This window comes from Podarcis bocagei, assembly GCF_964188305.1.
Source record: "Podarcis bocagei genome assembly, chromosome: 1".
In the NCBI taxonomy this organism is placed as follows: Eukaryota; Metazoa; Chordata; class Lepidosauria; order Squamata; family Lacertidae; genus Podarcis; species Podarcis bocagei.
In genome coordinates, this window is record NC_138125.1 from 80670284 (window position 1) to 80689936 (window position 19653).

At 41.6% G+C, this 19653-nt stretch overlaps 1 protein-coding gene across 1 annotated transcript in view; it reads right to left on the reverse strand.

Moving 5' to 3' along the window:
- Positions 1-12672: 12672 nt before the first annotated feature.
- CHKA (choline kinase alpha) overlaps positions 12673-19653 on the reverse strand; it is a 28310-nt gene continuing 21329 nt past the window's right edge. Inside the window, exons 7-12 of the mRNA XM_081197714.1 lie at positions 19144-19202; positions 18610-18697; positions 17237-17345; positions 15956-16062; positions 14783-14864; positions 12673-13831 (exon numbers count right to left, since the gene is read on the reverse strand). Of these exons, the coding sequence (XP_081053840.1) occupies positions 13772-13831; positions 14783-14864; positions 15956-16062; positions 17237-17345; positions 18610-18697; positions 19144-19202 (505 nt within the window). The 3' untranslated portion in view covers positions 12673-13771. The remainder of the gene's footprint in view (positions 13832-14782; positions 14865-15955; positions 16063-17236; positions 17346-18609; positions 18698-19143; positions 19203-19653) is intronic.

Genomic DNA, 19653 nt, shown 5'->3' on the forward strand with positions numbered 1-19653 from the left:
CTTGATTTACAAAAGTATGTGCAATGTCTCTCTCTTGTATTCCCCCCCCCCAGTAACATTTTGACAAATCAGTTTCATTTGTTGAGACATTAGGAAGAAAAGGGGGAAAGAGGTGGAGGGGGGGAAGATGGGTGGGGGTGGGGTATGGGTGGCAATGTTTCTATTTTACTTACTATATGTAGGGTTTGGTGTCAGCATTGCTTGTGCCGGTTCTTTGCTGTTCACTTGTGTTCTTTTGGTGGTGAGAGAGGTTGGGGTTGGCCTAGGGTGTGGATATGCATTTGTGGTTGGCTGTGGTGGTCTTTGTTTTCATGTGCGAGTGGGGTGGGTGGGTGTTATGGATCAGGTTAGCCATATTGATTTGTATGCTGTTGGTGGGTTTTTGTCATTATCTTGTTGGGCTTTGTATGGCATAAAGGGGAGCCATAAAGAAGGTGTCTTCTTCTATTTGTCCCCGTGTCAGATTCAGCTGGTTTTTGTATTCTTGTTTTGCTTTTATTGTGTCATTACTGTTGCTGTGCCCTGCCCTCAGAGCCTTTGTTGCTGGATGGAGTGAAATAAATAAATAAATAAATAAATAAATAAATAAATAAAGATAGAAGCCATGTCAATCTTAATAAGCAGCACCCATTTGAGATAGAATGTCAGTGAACATTATTTGGATTCTGAATGAGTGCAGAATATGTAACAGCTGCTGACTTCTATTGCAAATACCTATCCCAGATATAATTGTTGACTTTTCAACTGGGTCCTAAAGCCTGTATGCTTAATAATAATAATAATAATAATAATAATAATAATAATAATAGTATACTGCCCTTCATCCAAAGATCGCAGGGCGGTCTACAACATAAAAACTTAAAATGAGAAAACAAAATATATCACAAAGCAAAAACAAGCACAAACTAATAACCCTCCTCCCACAAACACATTTAAAAGGCCACAGAATGTTAATGTTAATCAGCCAATATTGAATAAAATTGGGGGGGGAGAGATAAACCCTGTTCCGCATAATCGATCATGTGACACAGCACACACACCATTTGATTGGGAATTCCCCTCAACTCTGGGGGTCCCTCAAATATTTTATGGGGGGGGCAAAGGGACCTTGGCCCCTAGGAGTTGGCTCCTAGGCCCCTAGTGGCTATTTGTGCACATTACAGCAGTACAGTACAGTGGTACCTCGGGTTACATACGCTTCAGGTTACATATGCTTCAGGTTACAGACTCTGCTAACTCAAAACTGGTACCTCAGATTAAGAACTTTGCTTCAGGATAAGAACAGAAATGGTGCAGTGGCGGTGCGGCGGCAGCGGGAGGCCCCATTAGCTAAAGTGGTGCTTCAGGTTAAGAACAGTTTCTGGTTAAGAACGGACCTCCGGAATGAATTAAGTACTTAACCTGAGGTACCACTGTAATCTAAAAGATTACATTTTTCCACGCAGATTTGGGAGAAAGAGGAATTGGTGATTAGATTAAATCTCCACTACCAAAGTGATGATCCACAGGATTTGAACCTCTTGTCCCTTTGCCATTATGTACCTTGTAGTCCGTTCCCTTCTCCCATTGCTTTTCAATAACTGGAATTTGCCTTTTCTCTCTCCCTCTTTTAATTGTTTTGATTTTGTGTTAAAAAAACAACAAGCGTGCAAATGAAAGTTAAAGGACAAAATGCAAACTTGCTTGAGGTTCCTATGGCTGGTGCACTTTAGCGTTTACCCTGGGGGTGGTGAGCATTGCTAGATTGTAATGGGGGATATTACGCTACGTTAAATGCTGTGTGGAATCTCAGGAACAGATCTGCTTCCTGCTGAATGTGGAAGCTAAATGTCCTAGTGTGCCTATCAAGGATCTTTTGCTTAGCCATTCAAGAAGTTAAAAATAAACATGCAGTATTTGAATTCAGACTTTTGTGACCCTGGGGCAGGCTAAATGTGGAAGTACAGCATAAGTGAATGAACGGTAAGGAGGTTGATCTCTGAGTTATGTGAACTCCTTGCCCTGCTGCTGCTTTGCCAGAAGCAGATCGAAAACTGAATGGCTAAGTAAAAAGAAATTGCTGTGTGACCGCTGACCCTCCATAGTAAATGTGTAAGCATGTCAGCAAACCCCTGGTTTACTGATCTGATTGCTTTTAACATAAAGCCAACTGACACACATATATATCCCCCTTTCACAAGAAAAACTGCTATGAATTTTCTGGCACCTTGCACCCGTGTGATTTTGTATCCTCTCAGACTCGTCTACTCAGGTTAGGGGTAGCCAATGTGGTGCCCTTTAGATCATCTTGGAATATAACCCCCATTAGCCTCAGCTAATTTATTTCTCCTGTAGAATGTGGGGTGGTTCACTTTCTTGAGCTATCTGGGGCTGGCTAATTTGCAGGTCCTCTGTTGTGGTGTTTAACCTTGTTTGCTCTGATGCCTTGCATTATGCACTACACTGTGGACAGGATTATGGGGTATGTGTGTTGTGGTAAGCAATCTTCCCTGGGGCCTGGCAGAGCTGGACTCGGAAGACTTTGGCGCCCTCCTGAACCTACAATTTAATAAAATCATTGTGGGGTGGAAATGAGAAATGGGATCTTCATACTGGATGTTAATCACTGCCGCTTGAGTGAAGTCAGTAGGTGAGGATTCTTACATCAATATACTCTTCCTGCATCATTTATTACAGTAAATGGGTAGTTTTCTATTCATGTTTGCTTCCCAGGGGAAAGGAACTAGGAATAGAATATCAAAACCATTAACACTCCCATTATGAAACCTTTAATTCATGCCACAGCTCTGCTGGTGACTAAACTGTTAAGGTGGACTTGAGTATCCAGTGGTATATCTACAAAGAACTCTGAGGATATTGAATCCTTCTAGAGATAAATATGGTAATTCCATGATGCTGTGTAGGATGACTGCCTTCAAATAGTGGACTATTAGTATGGTGTGCTGGTCTGATTGTCCCAGAACAGTATGTTCTTGACTGTGAATCATGGAGCATGTATAAACCCTGGCAGTGCCTTCCATTTTGCTTCACCTTGTGCCTTCATTATAACTTGCACTGGAGTGCTGAAGGGGCAGAATTTTAACTCCATATTCAGCCCTGTTTGTTCATGTAACGGCTGTGGGATCCCTTATTATATTTGTTGTCCCCTAGTGCAGCACTCTGAAGACCACTAGTGAAATCAACAGAAAGTCTTTTGGCACCTTAAAGATGGCTTGGTTGCTTCCAGACAACCTGCTTCTTGAGCATTCATCCTGATTTATTTGCAAGGAGGTTATATGACAGAGCAATTGTTTTCCCATACTTTCCAGTGCATTTTCCCTTCAGTTTCCTTTCAGCAAAAAATATCCTTTCTGCCGGGAACCGGAGTTGCACCCATGTTCCAAATCAACTTCAATTATGCAGTCTGAATTTGCTGATATGTGATTGGATCCCACCTCCAAATCACAATAGTTTGGAAACGCCCATGGGTTTATAGTGGCATAAGTGTTTGTGGGCTAGGGTCTACTTCGTGATCAATGTGTTTTGATCCACAAAAGCTTATGCAATATAAATTTGGTAGAGTTCCATTTCATTTCGCTTTTAATTTGTAAACCGCCTTGCTGTATTATTATACACAAGGCGGTTTACAAAGCTGAAGAAACAACAGAGATTATGCACTTTATAACAAGGATGGCCAGTGAACAGGGATTGTGGGAGTTCTAGTTCAGCAACATTTGGCAGGCCAAGAGCTCCCCACACACCTGATGCAGACCCAGTGCCCTGATGGAGATGAAAATTGCCCTCTTCCAAGCTTTTGGTTCAACCATGAGGTGATATATCATGCAGATTAGATGAGGAGAAGGGCCTGTATGTGTGTATACACAAGTGTGTGTGTGGCTAACACCATTGCTGGCACTGGAAACAAACGTCAAATTCCTAAAGCACCCCCTAAGAAAAACTACAGCCTATTTTCAAAGTGTTTGTTGTTGAGATTGTCCATTCTTTAAAAGATTCTCATGGGAAGGATACACACTGCATTTGGGTTTGCCTGGTTGGCATCATGGCAGTGGCATTGGGATTAAACAGGTGCTGTTCTTGGAGAAATACAAATAGTGGGCTCTACTTTAAAGTCCTTTGCGGCCTAGGACCCTCATACCTAAGGGACCACTTCTCCTGGTATGCCCCGCGGAGGACCTAAAGGTCCATAAATAGCAACACTCTAGAGGTCCCGGGCCCTAAGGAAGTTAGATTAGCCTCAACCAGAGCCAGGGCTTTTTCAACACTGGCTCCGGCCTGGTGGAATGCTCTGTCTCATGAGACCAGGGCCCTGTGGGATCTGATTTCTTTCCGCAGGGCCTGTAAGACAGAGTTGTTCCGCCTGGCCTTTGGCTTAGAATCAGTTTGATTCCCTCCCCCTCTTTCTTTTTCCTTTCTCCTCCTGTGAAGAGGCTGCATCCTAATGTTTTAATGTTGTATTTTAATCTTTTTTAAATTGTATTTTAATCAACTTGTTTTATTATTGGTTGTTAGCCGCCCTGAGCCTGGTATTGGCTGTGGAGGGCGGGGTATAGATAAATTATTATTATTACTACTACTACTACTACTACTACTACTGTAGCCTTATGAGGCTTTGCCCTCGGGTGGGAAAAATATTGCGCCTGGAAAAGCTTTGAGAAGCTTTGAGCCTGCTTTGGGGGGGGGCTTGACTTCGGGCCTAGGTGGGGTCACCTGTCTTCACCTTCATTCCTTCACTACTACTACTACGGGTGCCCCATGTATTCTTGCATTTCTCTTGCTGTTGCGTTCTTATCTCACAGTGAAACAAGTCTTAGGGTTGATTCACACATGCGCATACAGAGCTGTGGTAAGCCATGAAAAATGTGATGGCGTGGAGGCTGCACTTTCTGGCAAGCTGCATCTGAAAAATGGTTCCATGCACTCTTTAGGTGAATTTAATTCAGTGAGAAACCAAGTTACAAATGGAAGCTGTTAATATCGCAGTGCAGGGTAGGCTGATTGTTCTCTGTTTACTGCTAACCTCATGTCGTTTTTGAGAATTATTTCATAGAACTGGGTGTGGTTCTACACTCTTGGTGGGCTTCACTTTTGATTTACTTGTTTATGCTCGGGATGATATCAAAAACATGGTGCAACATGTATTTCAGCTAAAAAAAACCCAGCAGCCTGAAGAACATAAAATCCAAGTGCACTTTTGTATCGTAGCCGTTAAGGTTCCTGCCAAGTCTTGTTTCCTATGGTAACCGATTTCAAGGAATTTTCAGGCTCTTGTGTTGATGAACTTTAAACTATTTAGCTTCTCACTGACATTAGGGAGATTTCTCTCTGTATTCAGCCTTGCGTAGAGACACTGTGCTAAAGTGCAACTAAGTGTGCTCCTTAAATCACTCTGTGAAGCCTGGCAAGGCAAATTAAGTTTATTCAGTGTGCTATTTATGGGCTATGTTGGCCAGAATTGTGACACTGGATATAATCTCTTCAGCTTCTGGGGGAATGTAAACTCTGCCAGGCCTACCCACCCACTGGTCACACGTCCTTCTCGACTCAGGCATTAATAGTATGGCCTGAAGCCTCTGTTTATTTCTTACCTTCTGTGGCACGTGCTGTTCTGGAGCTGGGACACCAGACAAAATAGATGGTTCACTGCACGTCCCGTTTTGCTTCTCACTTTGCTGGAAACCAACGCAAACTTATTGCCTCTCCTTACATGGCTGACAAAGAGCAAAACCATTATGGGTGCAATGCTCAGGGACTCGCAGTGTAGGTTGCAGGATGGCAACCTATACTTAGGAAACTGCCTGCTTTAGTTGTTTAGAGTAGGGGTTGCTAAGTCCCCATTTGAGGGGGCTCCTCCGGCAAATTTCTATGTCCCACTCCCTGCTGATTTTGGCAGCAGACACAAAAATAAAATAGGCACAGAGCTGGGGTGGGTGCTGCCCATTGCCCTGATGGGAATGCCAAGTACAGTGGTACCTTGGGTTAAATACTTAATTCATTCCAGAGGTCCGTTCTTAACCTGAAACTGTTCTTAACCTGAAGCAACACTTTAGCTAATGGGGCCTCCTGCTGCTGCCGCACCACTGCTGCACGATTTCTGTTCTCATCCTGAAGCAAAGTTCTTAACCCGAGGTTCTATTTCTGGGTTAGCGGAGTGTATAACCTGAAGCGTATGTAACCTGAAGCGTATGTAACCCGAGGTACCACTGTACTCCCTTCCTAGTCGTTCAATTTGTCATTTGATAAGGAAAGATGGGGTGATAGCCCACCTTTTCTGATCTGCATAGATAAGCTGTGGAGGGAGTGATCCATTCCTATCTGTGTATTTTCCTGCAAGAGTGTGTGAGAGACAGCAAATGTGAAGTGGTCACACTCACTACTGGCACATTCTCCCCCTCCCCCGCCCGCCATGGTTCTTTGGCCAGGAAACGTTAGCTATCCCTGTATTACTGCCCTGCATGACAAGGCAGTGTGCTGAAGTACTCTTTGAACGTAGTCTTGATTCTATCTGAAAGGCAATCGTTGGTAATGGCTTCGGCTAGACTCTATCTATCTATGGCAAATCAGAACATATGGAGCATAGAGCCCCAGCTCTACAGAATAAAACACAAAAGAACTCATCCAGTCCTGTAATGTTGCTCTAGTCGCACAGATCTGTAAAACTCATCCCTGGGCTGTAGCAGCCCTGTCATGCACTGTGGACATTCTTATACCCCACCAAGGTTTTCTCTGCATTGTTTCCCAACTTGCTGTGCCCCAGGATGGGATGAAGCTGGGCAGAATTCCTTACAAGCCTTTGCTCCTTGCACACAGAAATCTGCCATGGCTGTGCAAGTTCCAGCTCAGAGGAGGCAAAAATAACAGCAAGAGACAAAAGATATAAAGAGCGAGTATGTGTTGTGCATTCCAATTTGACACCCCCCTTTCCACTCTTCCTTCCCACGCTCCTCGTGCTATTTATTCCCAACACTGACTTCACTTTGGCAGCAGGGCAAGTGAGAATGGATTGCATTTTGAATAGCAGGGCTAGTGTGCTGTAGCCTCAGAGCCAGGCCGTGCTGCCACTGGGCCTTGTGACAAAGCAGTTGGCATTGTGCATAGAAAGGAAGAGCAGCAATTTGTCAAAGCTTGCTGAAGAAATCTTTCCTCCTCCTCCTCTCCCATCTCTGTGTCATGGGCTTCCTAGCAAACACACCTCGAAAGAACTTGCCCAAAGGGAAAGGAAAGGGTCAGGGTGGAGGGAATGATTCCCTCCACATCTTTAGTGCTGAAGTGATATTTATTATAGAAGCCCAGACACATCAAACTCATTAAAGATGGGGAGCTGGGTGGAGAAACTGCTGGCTATCGGCCATTTTCTGTGCTTTAAAATGGCTACCAGACTTGAGGGGAGCTACTAGGGTGGTCCATGAAACATCGCCAAACAAGAGGAAATGCACCACCAAAAAAGAGGAGAGTTATTTGCACATGCTAATTAAACATACAGATGCCAATTTAGAAACAATTTCTATAATTTCTATAGAAATGCAATACTTTTCAGTCTGCTGTCAGGTGTAACGTGAGCGGGAATTAAGAGTTTTAGAAATGGTTGCATGGGGGAATTCTGGGTGAGACCAGCAGGAAAAGCTGACTAGTTTCATTTTTTTGGTATACTAATTTGGTAGCAGCTCATTGCTAAGTAAAGTTTGTTCCTCCTAACCCAGTCTCTGTGGTTCATTTTCAAGGCCAGCTCAAGACATTTTGGCACCTGAGGAGAATCACAAAATGGAACACGCACCCTGGCCAGGGAAGAAGGGGTGAGTGGAGAGCTAAATCGGGAACATGGGGTAGGGGATGAAATCAACCTCATCCGATGGCTGAAGTGGGAATCAAAGGCCATCATGGGGGAGGAAAGAGGGACCACTGTGGATCATGCTGGTCTTGGACTGGCTCTTCAAACAGATGGTGCCTTCATATAAGAGGATTGTCATGTTCAATAAGATGCTCCACTCATTCATTTCCATGCTGGCTGGGTGCTGATTATAATGGCATTTGTATTTAACACTGAACAAGTCACAATCGTAGGCCACCTGGGAAGTTTTAAACTCAAGCTTCAATCTGAGCATTAGGGAACCTCACAGTGATACCTCGAATTACAAACGCCTCAGGTTACAAACGCTTCATGTTACAAACTCTGCTAACCTGGAAGTTTTACCTCAAGTTGAGAACTTTGCCCCAGGATGAGAACGGAAATTGTGTGCCGGTGGCGTAGCAGCAGCAAGAGGCCCCATTAGCGAAAGCACGCCTCTAGTTAAGAACAGTTTCAGGTTAAGCATGGACCTCCAGAACGAATTAAGTTCGTAACTAGAGGTACCACTGTACTTAGTAGGTACAGTGTGCTCTGAGACAGATTCGAGGAAAACTTTAAATCCATTTCATGTCCAGGAAGCTCCTGCCTGCTGACGCACTTCTTAAGTCAGGGAGTTCAGGGAGCTCAGTGTTCAGCCAGCAACGTCTTGTGGTTTACAGTGGAAGGAAGGCTGTGAATTCCTGCCACAAGCGGTGAAGTCTGTGGGCATTTGTTACTTCAGAGGATGTAGGCAGAGGCAACACCAGGGAAGACAAGGACGATGGCAGGAAATAACAACTGAATAACCCTGGTCCCATAGGGACACTGCGTTGTTTCTGGTACCAGATTTCAATGTAATTCTTTTATGATGAGACATCTTTTGTGAACAAATTTGAGAACCTCTTGGGCTTATATAAGTGCGATATAAGCATTATGAACATACATGCTCTGTGTGGTGGGAAGAAGTATTTCTGGATACAGTACATGGATTAATTGCAATTTTCTAGGGAACATTGAATTTAATCTGAGAACATGATTATTCTGGGGAAATATTTAGCTACAGAATTGGGTGTTAGGTAGGTGAAGAACTAAGGGTCTACCCAGCCTGCAAAATGCCTGCCAAAGCACAATGTAGGCTGGAAGACTTTAGATGCTCCTTACAGATTTGAGTGCGGGCACAGAGGCAGTAGCAAGTGTGCTGCTAGGGGTGTATGTATAACGGATCTTAGGGTCAAAATAAAATTAAATGTGAAATGGAAAGCACTCATGCAGGGAGCACAGTACAGAGGCTTTTAAACCCTTAACATGTTTCTATATGCCTCTCTGCCCTAAAGTGCAGAGTGCCTGTATGTTTTCTCCTGCATGGAAAATAGCAAATGGAGACAAAGCAGGAACTAGTTTAAATTAGGAAAATGGTGAGGAAGGTTAAACCTCACTTTCTCCAGTACTCATTCCCATTCTCCTCCTCCCCACCACACAAAATGTTTTTTTAAAATTAATAGGAAGATCCTGATGATGGCTCTTCCACATTTGATCTTGCATCCTTGGTTTGCCTTATTCCAGCTCAAGGTAATTTAATTTATATGGCTGCAGGAGGCAATTTACTCTCTACTAACTGCAGGGAGAAGGGAATTTACTTGTCTTCAGCCGGACAAAGGTCTGTTGAGCAAGTGAAGACCTCGTGCAGGGCTTATGCCAGGGGTAGGCAACCTAAGGCCCATGGGCTGGATGCGGCCCAATTGCCTTCTCAGTCTGGCCCAGTGTGTTTTTACATGAGTAGAATGTGTGCTTTTATTTAAAATGCATCCCTGGGTTATTTGTGGGGCATAGGAATCCATTCCTCCCCCCCCCCCATATAGTCCGGCCCACCACATGGTCTGAGGGACGGTGGACCGGCCCATGGCTGAAAAAGGTAGCTGACCCCTGGCTTCTACTGACATTTGTTAGGCGAACTCCACCCTGTTTAAACAACTACCATTATATTGATTCCTTATCTGTATTTTTGTTCAGCTAGCTGATAATTTGCCATGGCCCTTTCTTGTGATAAATCTTCTACTGCCTCCCAAAAACAGCTCAAGTCCTTGAAACATTTTGGCTTCAACAAACGTGGTATTACTTTCTCTGTTAACATGCAGAGTAATGGGAAGAGTACAACTGGGGATTTATTTTTAAGATGGTTTCAATATTCCTCATCAGTGATAGCGTAAAAAAACATTTTTATATTTGCTGTTTCAAAGCAGCATAGCTGTAACTAGTACATTAAGGCTTCAGTTTTACCAATTAAGAGGTTTTTGTTGTTATTGGTCATGAATGATTGAGATGATCACAGTATTCACATTTTGGGAAATAATCTTTAATTTAGATGACAGTTCAATTTACTTTCCCTGAGTTTCAAAGTAAATTTTCAGCAGCTGCTGTTGTGCTTCTTGCGGATTTGTAAAATTAAAGTATTGCCATACAGCAAAGAAATTCGTACTTCCTGACTGCCCCTTGTCCAAATGTATTTGACAAGTTAGTTTTTTCTGCAGAAGCCACGAACCAGAATTTGGCATATTTTTGCCCTGACATCACATTTTCAGTTGCTCTCCAAAGTCTTGTACCACCAATCTGACTGCACCCAGTATGAATTCAACCCATTCTTTCAGTAACAGATGTTCATTTTCCCCATCATAAACATTTTGTAGAGCCAATTTAGGAATAAATATTTTATTTGTTCACCTAATTTTTGCAATTTATCACACTTTTCCTCCAAGGAACGCAAGGTGGTGTGCATAGTTTTTCTCCTCACAACCACCCTGTGAGGTCATTTAGACTGAAAAGTAGTGACTCGACTAAGGTCACCCAGTGAGCTTCCTAACACAGTGTAATATGCCATGTGTTGTTGCTCATCTGAGGTTGTATTTATCTAATTTTAAGGCCTGCTAAGGAACAAATGATTGCTATTATGTCCTGATATATAAAACCACAGAATTCAATTTTTTGTGTCATTTCCCCCAAACACTGAGGATAGTTTTTAAGAGTTGATTACTTGCTCAGTTTACTTGTTTAAGGGCTTAAGGTAGAAAAGCCACAACTTCTATAAGGTGATGTTTTCCATTTGCTGCTTCAATTTGTGTCCAAGGCTTATCATTTATAAAGGGGGGCGGGGAATCAGATGACTTACCTTTGCTTTGCCTATTTTTTGTAGAATCCCTTTGCTTATTAATGTCTGTGTTGTTAATCTCACCAAACTAAGTAGTAGCGGTAGCACCACTTATGCAAGTGTTGATGCAGCTAAATCTAGATGAGGCCTAGATGGCCAATCACCCTCAAGCGCCTTTTATGTTTAAAACTCATCACCTTGTGAACTTCCTTGTTCATCAGACTCGAAAACAAATTGTGTTCCGTTCCTTTTGATTCAGGAAGAAGTCTATTATTAGAGTTTCCTCTCCCTTGCTGGGCTTGATAATTAGTACAACTACTTGCATTTGGAAACATGTTCCAGTCTCACTGCAGTGTTCTTATAGCTACATGTGCCTGCTCTAAGAAGAGTGACCTATAGCTAGATGTCTCACCGTGTTGTTCAGGCAAAACTACTGGTGAGAACAAACTGCATTCACTGCAACACCTGGGCCAGAGGAAGTGTGTGCAAGGAGCTAATGTAGAATGTTGCTAATATTAACCACTTTAGAGGTAGTAGACTTGAGGTGGTAGCATTCTGGAGCGTATCCCTTGATTGCAGTTGCCGGGGGATGGAGGAACAGGGGCCACATCACTAAATGCTCTCCCATCTACAAAAATGTCCAACATGTAGCAAAACTATTATAGTAAATCACAAAGGCTGCATTAAACCTTTCTATGAACTGCAAGCTTTTGACATGCAATGCTTGTTTTCTCAAAAAGAGAGCATTAAAAATATGATGCCTACCTCAAAGCTTCCACTAAAGGGGCTGGTTAAGTAAATCCCACTCTGGGTTAACAAAGGAATATACAGCACAGTTCTCTCAAATTCATGAATACAGTGGATGATGGAATTTTCTTATTGATCCATGCAGGTTTACTTGCATACTGTATATCATTTTATCCTTCCAGAAAATAGAGCACGCTGCTAAAATATAAAACACAATCCCTCCTGCAACCCAACAAGGCCAGCAATTACCGTATTTTTCGCTCTACAACACGCACCAGACCATAACACGCACGTAGTTTTTAGAGGAGGAAAACAAGAAAAAAAATGTTCTAAACGAAATAGTGGATATATGATTTTTGTGGTTCATGCTGTGGCCACAGACATGTGATCTGACAGTGAGTTTGGAGTAGCCCAATGCAAAAATCCTGAGGATCCATGTGGATCCATGCTTTGTAACCATGGAGGAGGGAAGGAAGGGGAACCATGGATCCTCTGCTCACGACTGCAGCAGATCCCCCCCCCCCCGCCACCCGCAGGCATTCGCTCCATAACACGCACAGACATTTCCCCTTACTTTCTAGGAGGAAAAAAGTGAGTGTTATGGTGCAAAAAATACGGTAATCATCTTTATTGCTGCATTTTCCCCCAACTACCAGAACCTTCTTACCATTGCATTTTATCACCTGGCTATTTCTTATTAAGAGGCATTATTATTTTAGTTCCCACCTTTTGGTTGTATCTGGCTCGAATTAAACACAGGACTTGAGATCAACATAGACCACCATGAGGAATCTTTCATTTCTGTGCTATTACAAGTTCACACTTAACACCACAAAATCCTCAAGCTCGCTTTCATTTGTGGCATGCTACAATATCCATATTTACCATACCTTTCATTTAGAGAATTTGGTAAAATTTAAATGACACGTGCTGCATAGTAAGAATCAGAGAGAGCAAAAGGTTAAAGACTTTAAAAAAGTTTATTTGTACAATACATGTTAGCAGAAAGCACAAGTCAAATAAGGATGGTAAAAGATATGTTTCTAGAAGCTCTCAAAGTAACATACACTTATTGTAAAGTTCACGTATATATTTTAATGTCTTTTCTGCACAAGAAACATCCACTTAGCTGATGGGGAAAGCAGCAGGGTTTTAAACAAGGAGCCGTGTGCCCCCACAAGGCACCACCATGCCACAATTGGTCAAATGTTCCTCGCTTGCTCCCCGTCTCATTTGCCCCTCTCTTCCTCCCTCAAGCCAGAGAGGGGCAGGTAGAGGAATTCAAGGCACTCATCCCAGTGCTGCCTGCGCAGGGAACATCCTGTACAACAATGCAATACTGCAGGACTGTTGCTGGGCAGTGAATGCACATCCTTGGTCAGAGATGTGGAATGAACTAATCGGACAGCAATTCGTGCGTTCCAGTTGGAGATGCAGCTGTTGTACCTTGTTCTACCGAGATATCAGAATGTGAAAGCTACCTTAGTCTGCATGGAAAGAAGCCAGAATGCACCCTTTCGTTGGTTTTTAGCCATTATGTTTTAGTGTTAGTTCACCAGTAGTTTTCTGGAGATGAATGGCTTGACCTATCCCATAAGAGCAGCCTCTGTTCAAATGGGTTTTCAGCCAAAATTCACAGTATATCAACTTCCCCTAAACAGAATTGTGGTTTTCCCATTGATGCTAGAAATGTAGAATGCATTAAGATAATTTGATAAAAATATCTTACTTAAAATAGGTACCCACAGTTAACACTGTTTACTCTTGAAGTATGGGATGGTTCACATTAAAACTCAAGGTTTCCCTCATAATACCTTCTAGATTAAAAGCTTGATATTGCACTGTTATATTATACTTCAGCTGTCAATTCTCGTTCCAAGGACTTATGAAACTGTAAAAAAAAAAGTAAACTTAGCCATTTTGTGCAGTCTTCAGCATTGCATCCGAGTAGTTGGAATTTGCAAAACCTTCATTACAACTACAGTAGCTTAGCACAGTGGAATTTCTGCCCAGCTGCCTTCCTTATACAGTACAGAAACAGATTGTCCCGTCTTCAACCTTCACACTTTCAGCTTCCTCTTTTGGTCGAAGTAGGCATCAAATCTTGAGAGTGCATAGTCCTAAGTGACGTAAAATATTATCGTTGAGTCATTATGTATTCTGTCCTAATGCCAGAGCAATTAAAGAATGCCAAACTATCACATTTCACATGAAATGCCAGAAACCTGCCTTGAATGCAGCTGTCATATATGTTAAATCTTTACTGATACAATATGGACGCAAAGGATAACTACATTTACATTTCCACTCAAAGTCTTGTCACTGAATATTACAGGCATATTTTTGAAAATAAGTCAAAGAGCAATAATAAGATGGGAGAAATCAAACTGATGAGATAACTGAAGCAAGGCATCTGTAATGTCGATGGACAGCTCTTTGGGGTGTTAAGAGCAGCATCCATAAAGGCAGGGATGGTGAGCCTCTGGGTCCAGTGAATATTTTTATCTGGACAGTTAAGCCTTCCCTCCCCAGGCCTCCCCACCCCTCCAGAATGTGTCTGGAGAGACACCTGTCTCCCTGGCCAGCTCAGAAATGCAGCAAATTCAGGAGACTTTAACATTTTTCTCTCTCCACTCTGGTGTTAAAACTAGAGCAGGCATCCCAAATCTGCAATTTACAGTGGGAAAAACCTACCACTAGAACAAATGGGAGCTCTCTCCCCCAATGCAAATTACAGGGGGGGAAGTATTATCTATCCACCCATCCCAAATCCATTCATGTTTATTGTGCATGCACACCTGTGCCCTCCCCACTTTTGCCTCTGGCAAATTATGCCTGAGGGAATGTGGCTCTTTTGTGGAGGAAGTTCTTGCCCCTTCATTAAGGTCTTGTATACACTACCTACTCCAGTATTGCACCAACAAAGATCAGTCCTGGCTGGCTGGCAGTTAGACTGAATGATGTACAAACATAGGCTCGGTAGGGTATAATTATCAGGTAGAGTAATCTATATTTCATGGACATAGTAATCACACTGCTGAGCATTAAGCATTTAAAGTTTGAAGACTTACCATGTATCCAAACTCAATAGATGATATCTTTGCCTGTATAATGGACCACAGACCCCAGAAGAAATGAGATGCAAGGGCAAACCTGTCAAGAACACAATGTATTAATTTTTTAGACGTTCCAGTATATAATGTAAAATTCACCCTTGCCTCTTTTAACCAAAGTGAAGTAGTCTAGGATTTGTTACATCAACAGCATGCTCATTTCAACCATACAGAATACATAAGAAATGCAACTTCTCAAGGAGGACAACTCCGGATGTGTTCTCACTCTGCCTCCGGAGTGGTTTGTTTATTGTAGAAAACTTATGCTCTACCCTTCCAGTACATATGCACTACTCAAGGCAGCTTCTAACAGCTAAAACCACAGTCATAAAAGTAAAGTAAAAGCATGAAAAACAGAAATCAGGTTCATAGAATCGTAGAATGGTAAGAGTTGGAAGGGATCCTAAGGGTCACCTATAACAACCCCCTGCAATGCAGGAATCTGCCATGCAGGTTCAGCAGATAAACGTTCTAAAAGTGAGGGTCCGTCCCCTAAAACTCTCACGCCCAGCAAGACAAATGCTTACCAGGACAGGGAACCTTTAACCAGTCATTGAAAAAGCAGGATGTCCAAAGATCTCATGGGGAAAGGTACTCTAAAATCTGGGTGCAGTCACTGAGAAAGCCCTCATGTCAACCAATGTTACCTCAGCCTCTCCACAGAAGGGCCTCTTAGGGCACAGGAAGGCTGGAATGAGAGAAAATGCCCCCTAAGGTATCCTAGAACCATCATTTAGGGCTTTCAAGATCAACAACAATACTTTGAATTGCTGTTTAGAACTAAAAATGTCCCTGAGTGAATGCTTTTTGTGATTTTAACCATTGCACCCTGAACCCTCTGCTTCAGTTCTAGGAAATGGGAGCAGCTGTTCTCAAAGCAGGCAGCAAATGAGCTCCACCAGTCAGGACAAATGATTATGGATAATATTCCATATGGGTCCCCACTTGTCCTACTTTAAGGATATATAGCTTCTAGATGTTCATTGCTTAAAATTAACCATTTCAGAGCACAGTCTAGATTAAACACTGCTAAGATTTCTTAAGGCAGCATGAACAATTTACATTTTCACTGAAAGCAAGATTCAGCAACAGGATCACATACTGTAAATCCAGAATGAAGACAGAAGTTACCTGTTTACTTCAACCAACATTTCTTCTTCTATTTTGGACTTATCTTCATTGCTCAGATTTTCAAACCCACTTTGAGATGCAACTAGGTAACTGGAGATGAAGTGGAGCTGAAAAGCACAGAAAGCAGTCAGAACAGTGGCTCAGTCATTTGGGCAAATAGGTATTTTCAGCTATTAAATCAGTGGCACGGTTCCAAAGAAGTTTTAATACCTGCAGTCACATTTGTTTTTAGCTAAGTATTGGTCCTAGCAGAGTTTTGTATTCCAGTTTTGCTTTTAACAAATTTCCATGAGGCCAAACAAGTTGCTCAGTCTTGAAGATTGTGGGATGCTCATCCCAGAGAGGCTCACCTGGTGCCTTTGTTACATTATTTTTAGACGCCAAGCAAAAACACACCTTTTCTCCCAGGCCTTTGGCTAAATAAACAATCTATGGCTTTTATGCTGGAGTGGTTATTGTTTTCGTTTCTTACTAAGTTATGTATTTCTGTGTTATACTGTAAACCAACCTGTGATCCTTGAAGGGTGGTGTGGAAATTTAATTACCATATTTTTTTGTGTATAACCTGACCCCATGTGTAAGACAACCCCTATTTTTGGGATCCCAAAAGTAAGAAATTCATCACTAATTTTTTTCCATAAAAAAGGTCATCATATATGGAAAAATATGGTAATAATAATCTAAATGTGATTTAGTGTTATAGTGGCAAAACAATTACTAACTGGCCATGTATAAAATGGGACATGAGTACTGAAGTTAACAAAAGATATCCTGTATGTAATAAACATTGCCTCCAACTCTAGATGCTCTTTAAGCAAACACTGAAATTCAGAAACCTTATTACAGAGGACTTGGGATTTTGGGACTACTGTGGGGCAACATGAACGGCTGCTACTGAGGTCATGTTATAAAATTTTACAATGTCAAAAAATTGAGTATGACAAGTTGTAAAGTTAAAGCAGAAGATACAGCAAATTATGTTTGCCTATCAGTGAAATGGACTTTGGCTACATAATAAGACTTCGCCCTTGCATGCCCCTCAAAACCTGCTTGGGGTTGGGTGGCGCTATAGAGCAGACTTTGAGGGACCTGCAAGCAGCAGGAGTGGAAGGGGAAATCCAGATGTACGATTAGAAATCTGCTTGTGCAACATTGGCTTCACTGGCTACAATCACCCACAGACTAAGCTCTGAAATGAAATCCCTTTCACATCCAGATAGTTAGAAATGGAATTGGAAGCCAGAAGACCTCAAAATTCAAGGTAATTGTTTTACTGCTCACCTGTTGCTTCCTTGAGGGATACTTCAGGAAGTTCGCTTTAAAGAATGGGTATTTTTCATACACATAGTCATACATCCATTCACAGAAATGATTTCCAATGTCAAACCCTCTAGAGTGAAGAATATTCAAAATATAAGGAATTGTTTAAGCTTTGCAAAAAAACCAAAAACACATTCTATTGCTTGTTCCCAGATTAACATTTCATGGCTACTTATTACTGATCCACAGACACAGAAATCCATGTCACATATACTAATAACAAGTTTCAATCCAATATCTGAGATCAGGTTGCTCCTAGAAGCTATTTTTTTGCAAATATGATTACACAGTAAATGTGGGTAGATGTTAAAGAATCCCACCTTCCAACCACAAGCAAAAGTGAAAACTTTGGAATGAGGCTTAGGCATGTCTCTGCTGTGCAGGAGGTAAAGACCAGACATTCACTAAGAATTCACTGCATAGGTCATTTACAGTACAACGGTATAGGGTTTTTTTTAGGAGCAGCATTCAAGTGGCATCATTATTACCACCAATTTGATTGTTCCCAATGTGTTTGGGGAAGGGAGATCACAGTACAATGGCAGAAAAATTATTGCTACCATCTCATACACACCTAATTTTGAGAAGCTTGCAGATGCCATTTAGCATCAAATATCACATTAGTCTAGGCCAGTATTGTTCAACTCTTACTCCAGGGACGTTTACCTGGCACCATCATTATATATCTTTAGGCTCCAGGCAAAAACTTTCCTCTATAATGAGGTCTTTGGTCATTAACTATCTGTGACCTTTTAGAAGTGAGGGGGATGTTTTTAATGTATTACTTTTCCCTCTTGGTTTAATGTATCTCTGTTGAGGCTTTAAGTGGCTTTGGGTTACTTTATGCAAGATAAAGCAACAAGCAAATTTAACCAACAAACAACTGCTGTAACTGAAAATACAAACAAGTGAACTGGGGATGTTATACATGTAAAGCATGAGCTTTACCATAAACATTATCAGTGGATGTTATTTCCATTTGTAACAACACCAGTAAGTTAGCCAGGTACCGGCGAGACAGCATGTTAGAAGAAAACAAAATGCTGCAGCTACATTTTACTAACTGAAAGCGAGTACGTACAGGCAATTTTTAATGCTACTGACTAGCATAAACACAATCAAAATATATCTAGCAAAAACTTTCAAAATCCTTCCAGTATTTAGCAAAGTAGTCTGATTTTCAAGCATTAGATACAAACACAAAGTTATTTTATTAAACTTGGGAAACACTGGAAATCTCAATAAATCAATAAACGGCTAAGTACAGAAATATAGTTGAGGAAAACTAAGATGGAAATTTCGTTTTTGGAAAAATACAAAGGTCCAACGTTTACCTATAATTGTAGCTGCTGTACTCAAAGTCAATAAGCATCAATTTTTGCTTCTCAGAATCCTCTCTACCTTCAAGAAGCAAAATATTTCCTGGGAGAAGAGAGATATAAAGTAATAAGCACTGGGAAAGACTGAAATAACCTGTCCCTACTTCTATTCAACTTAGGTTCCATTTCTTGTGATGGGATATTGGCAACTTGCTGTACAACAGCACTGTCCATGCCATATTATTTTATCACAGTATACAATATAAGCAGGGGCTATTGTACAAAGTTGATTTGCTTTAATACAGCCCAGATTTTTCTTCACTGTAACCTGCAACAAATGAAGATACAACATGGTTTGCATCACTACTTAGCCTGTCTCACTCCAGCCTTAAGACCTTTCCCCAGTAAAAACCAGTTCTAGATTCTAAACAGAATATTCCTTCAATTATGATATGGTATTTATCTCAAACTAATGACTTTAATTTGTAACAGACCAACTTTCAAGCAAAGTTATTACATTTTTAAAATAATGCAACAGTATTATGATACCTTCTTGGCAGTCATTATGGCAAAACACAACTGGAGATGAAGTAGCTTCAAGCAAGGACCTGGAAGAGAGAAAAAGAGCTAAACTGAATAGTAGTTCTAATGTCAACTGTTCTCTCACTTAAGCAGTAAAAGACAAGCAAGAAAAGTGTGTTGAAAGTGTACGGCAAATAAGAATATTTTTCAGCTCTCTGCTGCCTACCGCCACTGAAGAACCTCAGGAGCAGACTTTACAACTCTTCTCAATCAAAACTCCTCAAGCTGTGTGTCCACTAAAGCTGCTTTTTCCTGTACCTACTCCAAGGAAAAGGCAAAGCACTGCAAATAAGTGCATTTAGGCACTTGCTGGCTTTCCGTTCCCCCACTCTAGGAACAGCAATGGTCTGTCAGGAGGGCTTAAGAGATTCTAATGTTATCAAATTATTTTTCTCCCTTTAGAATGCTTATTGTGGGTGGTGGGGCAGAGGAACCACGTAGTGCCTCCAGAATTATTATTTTTAACAAGTCTACATT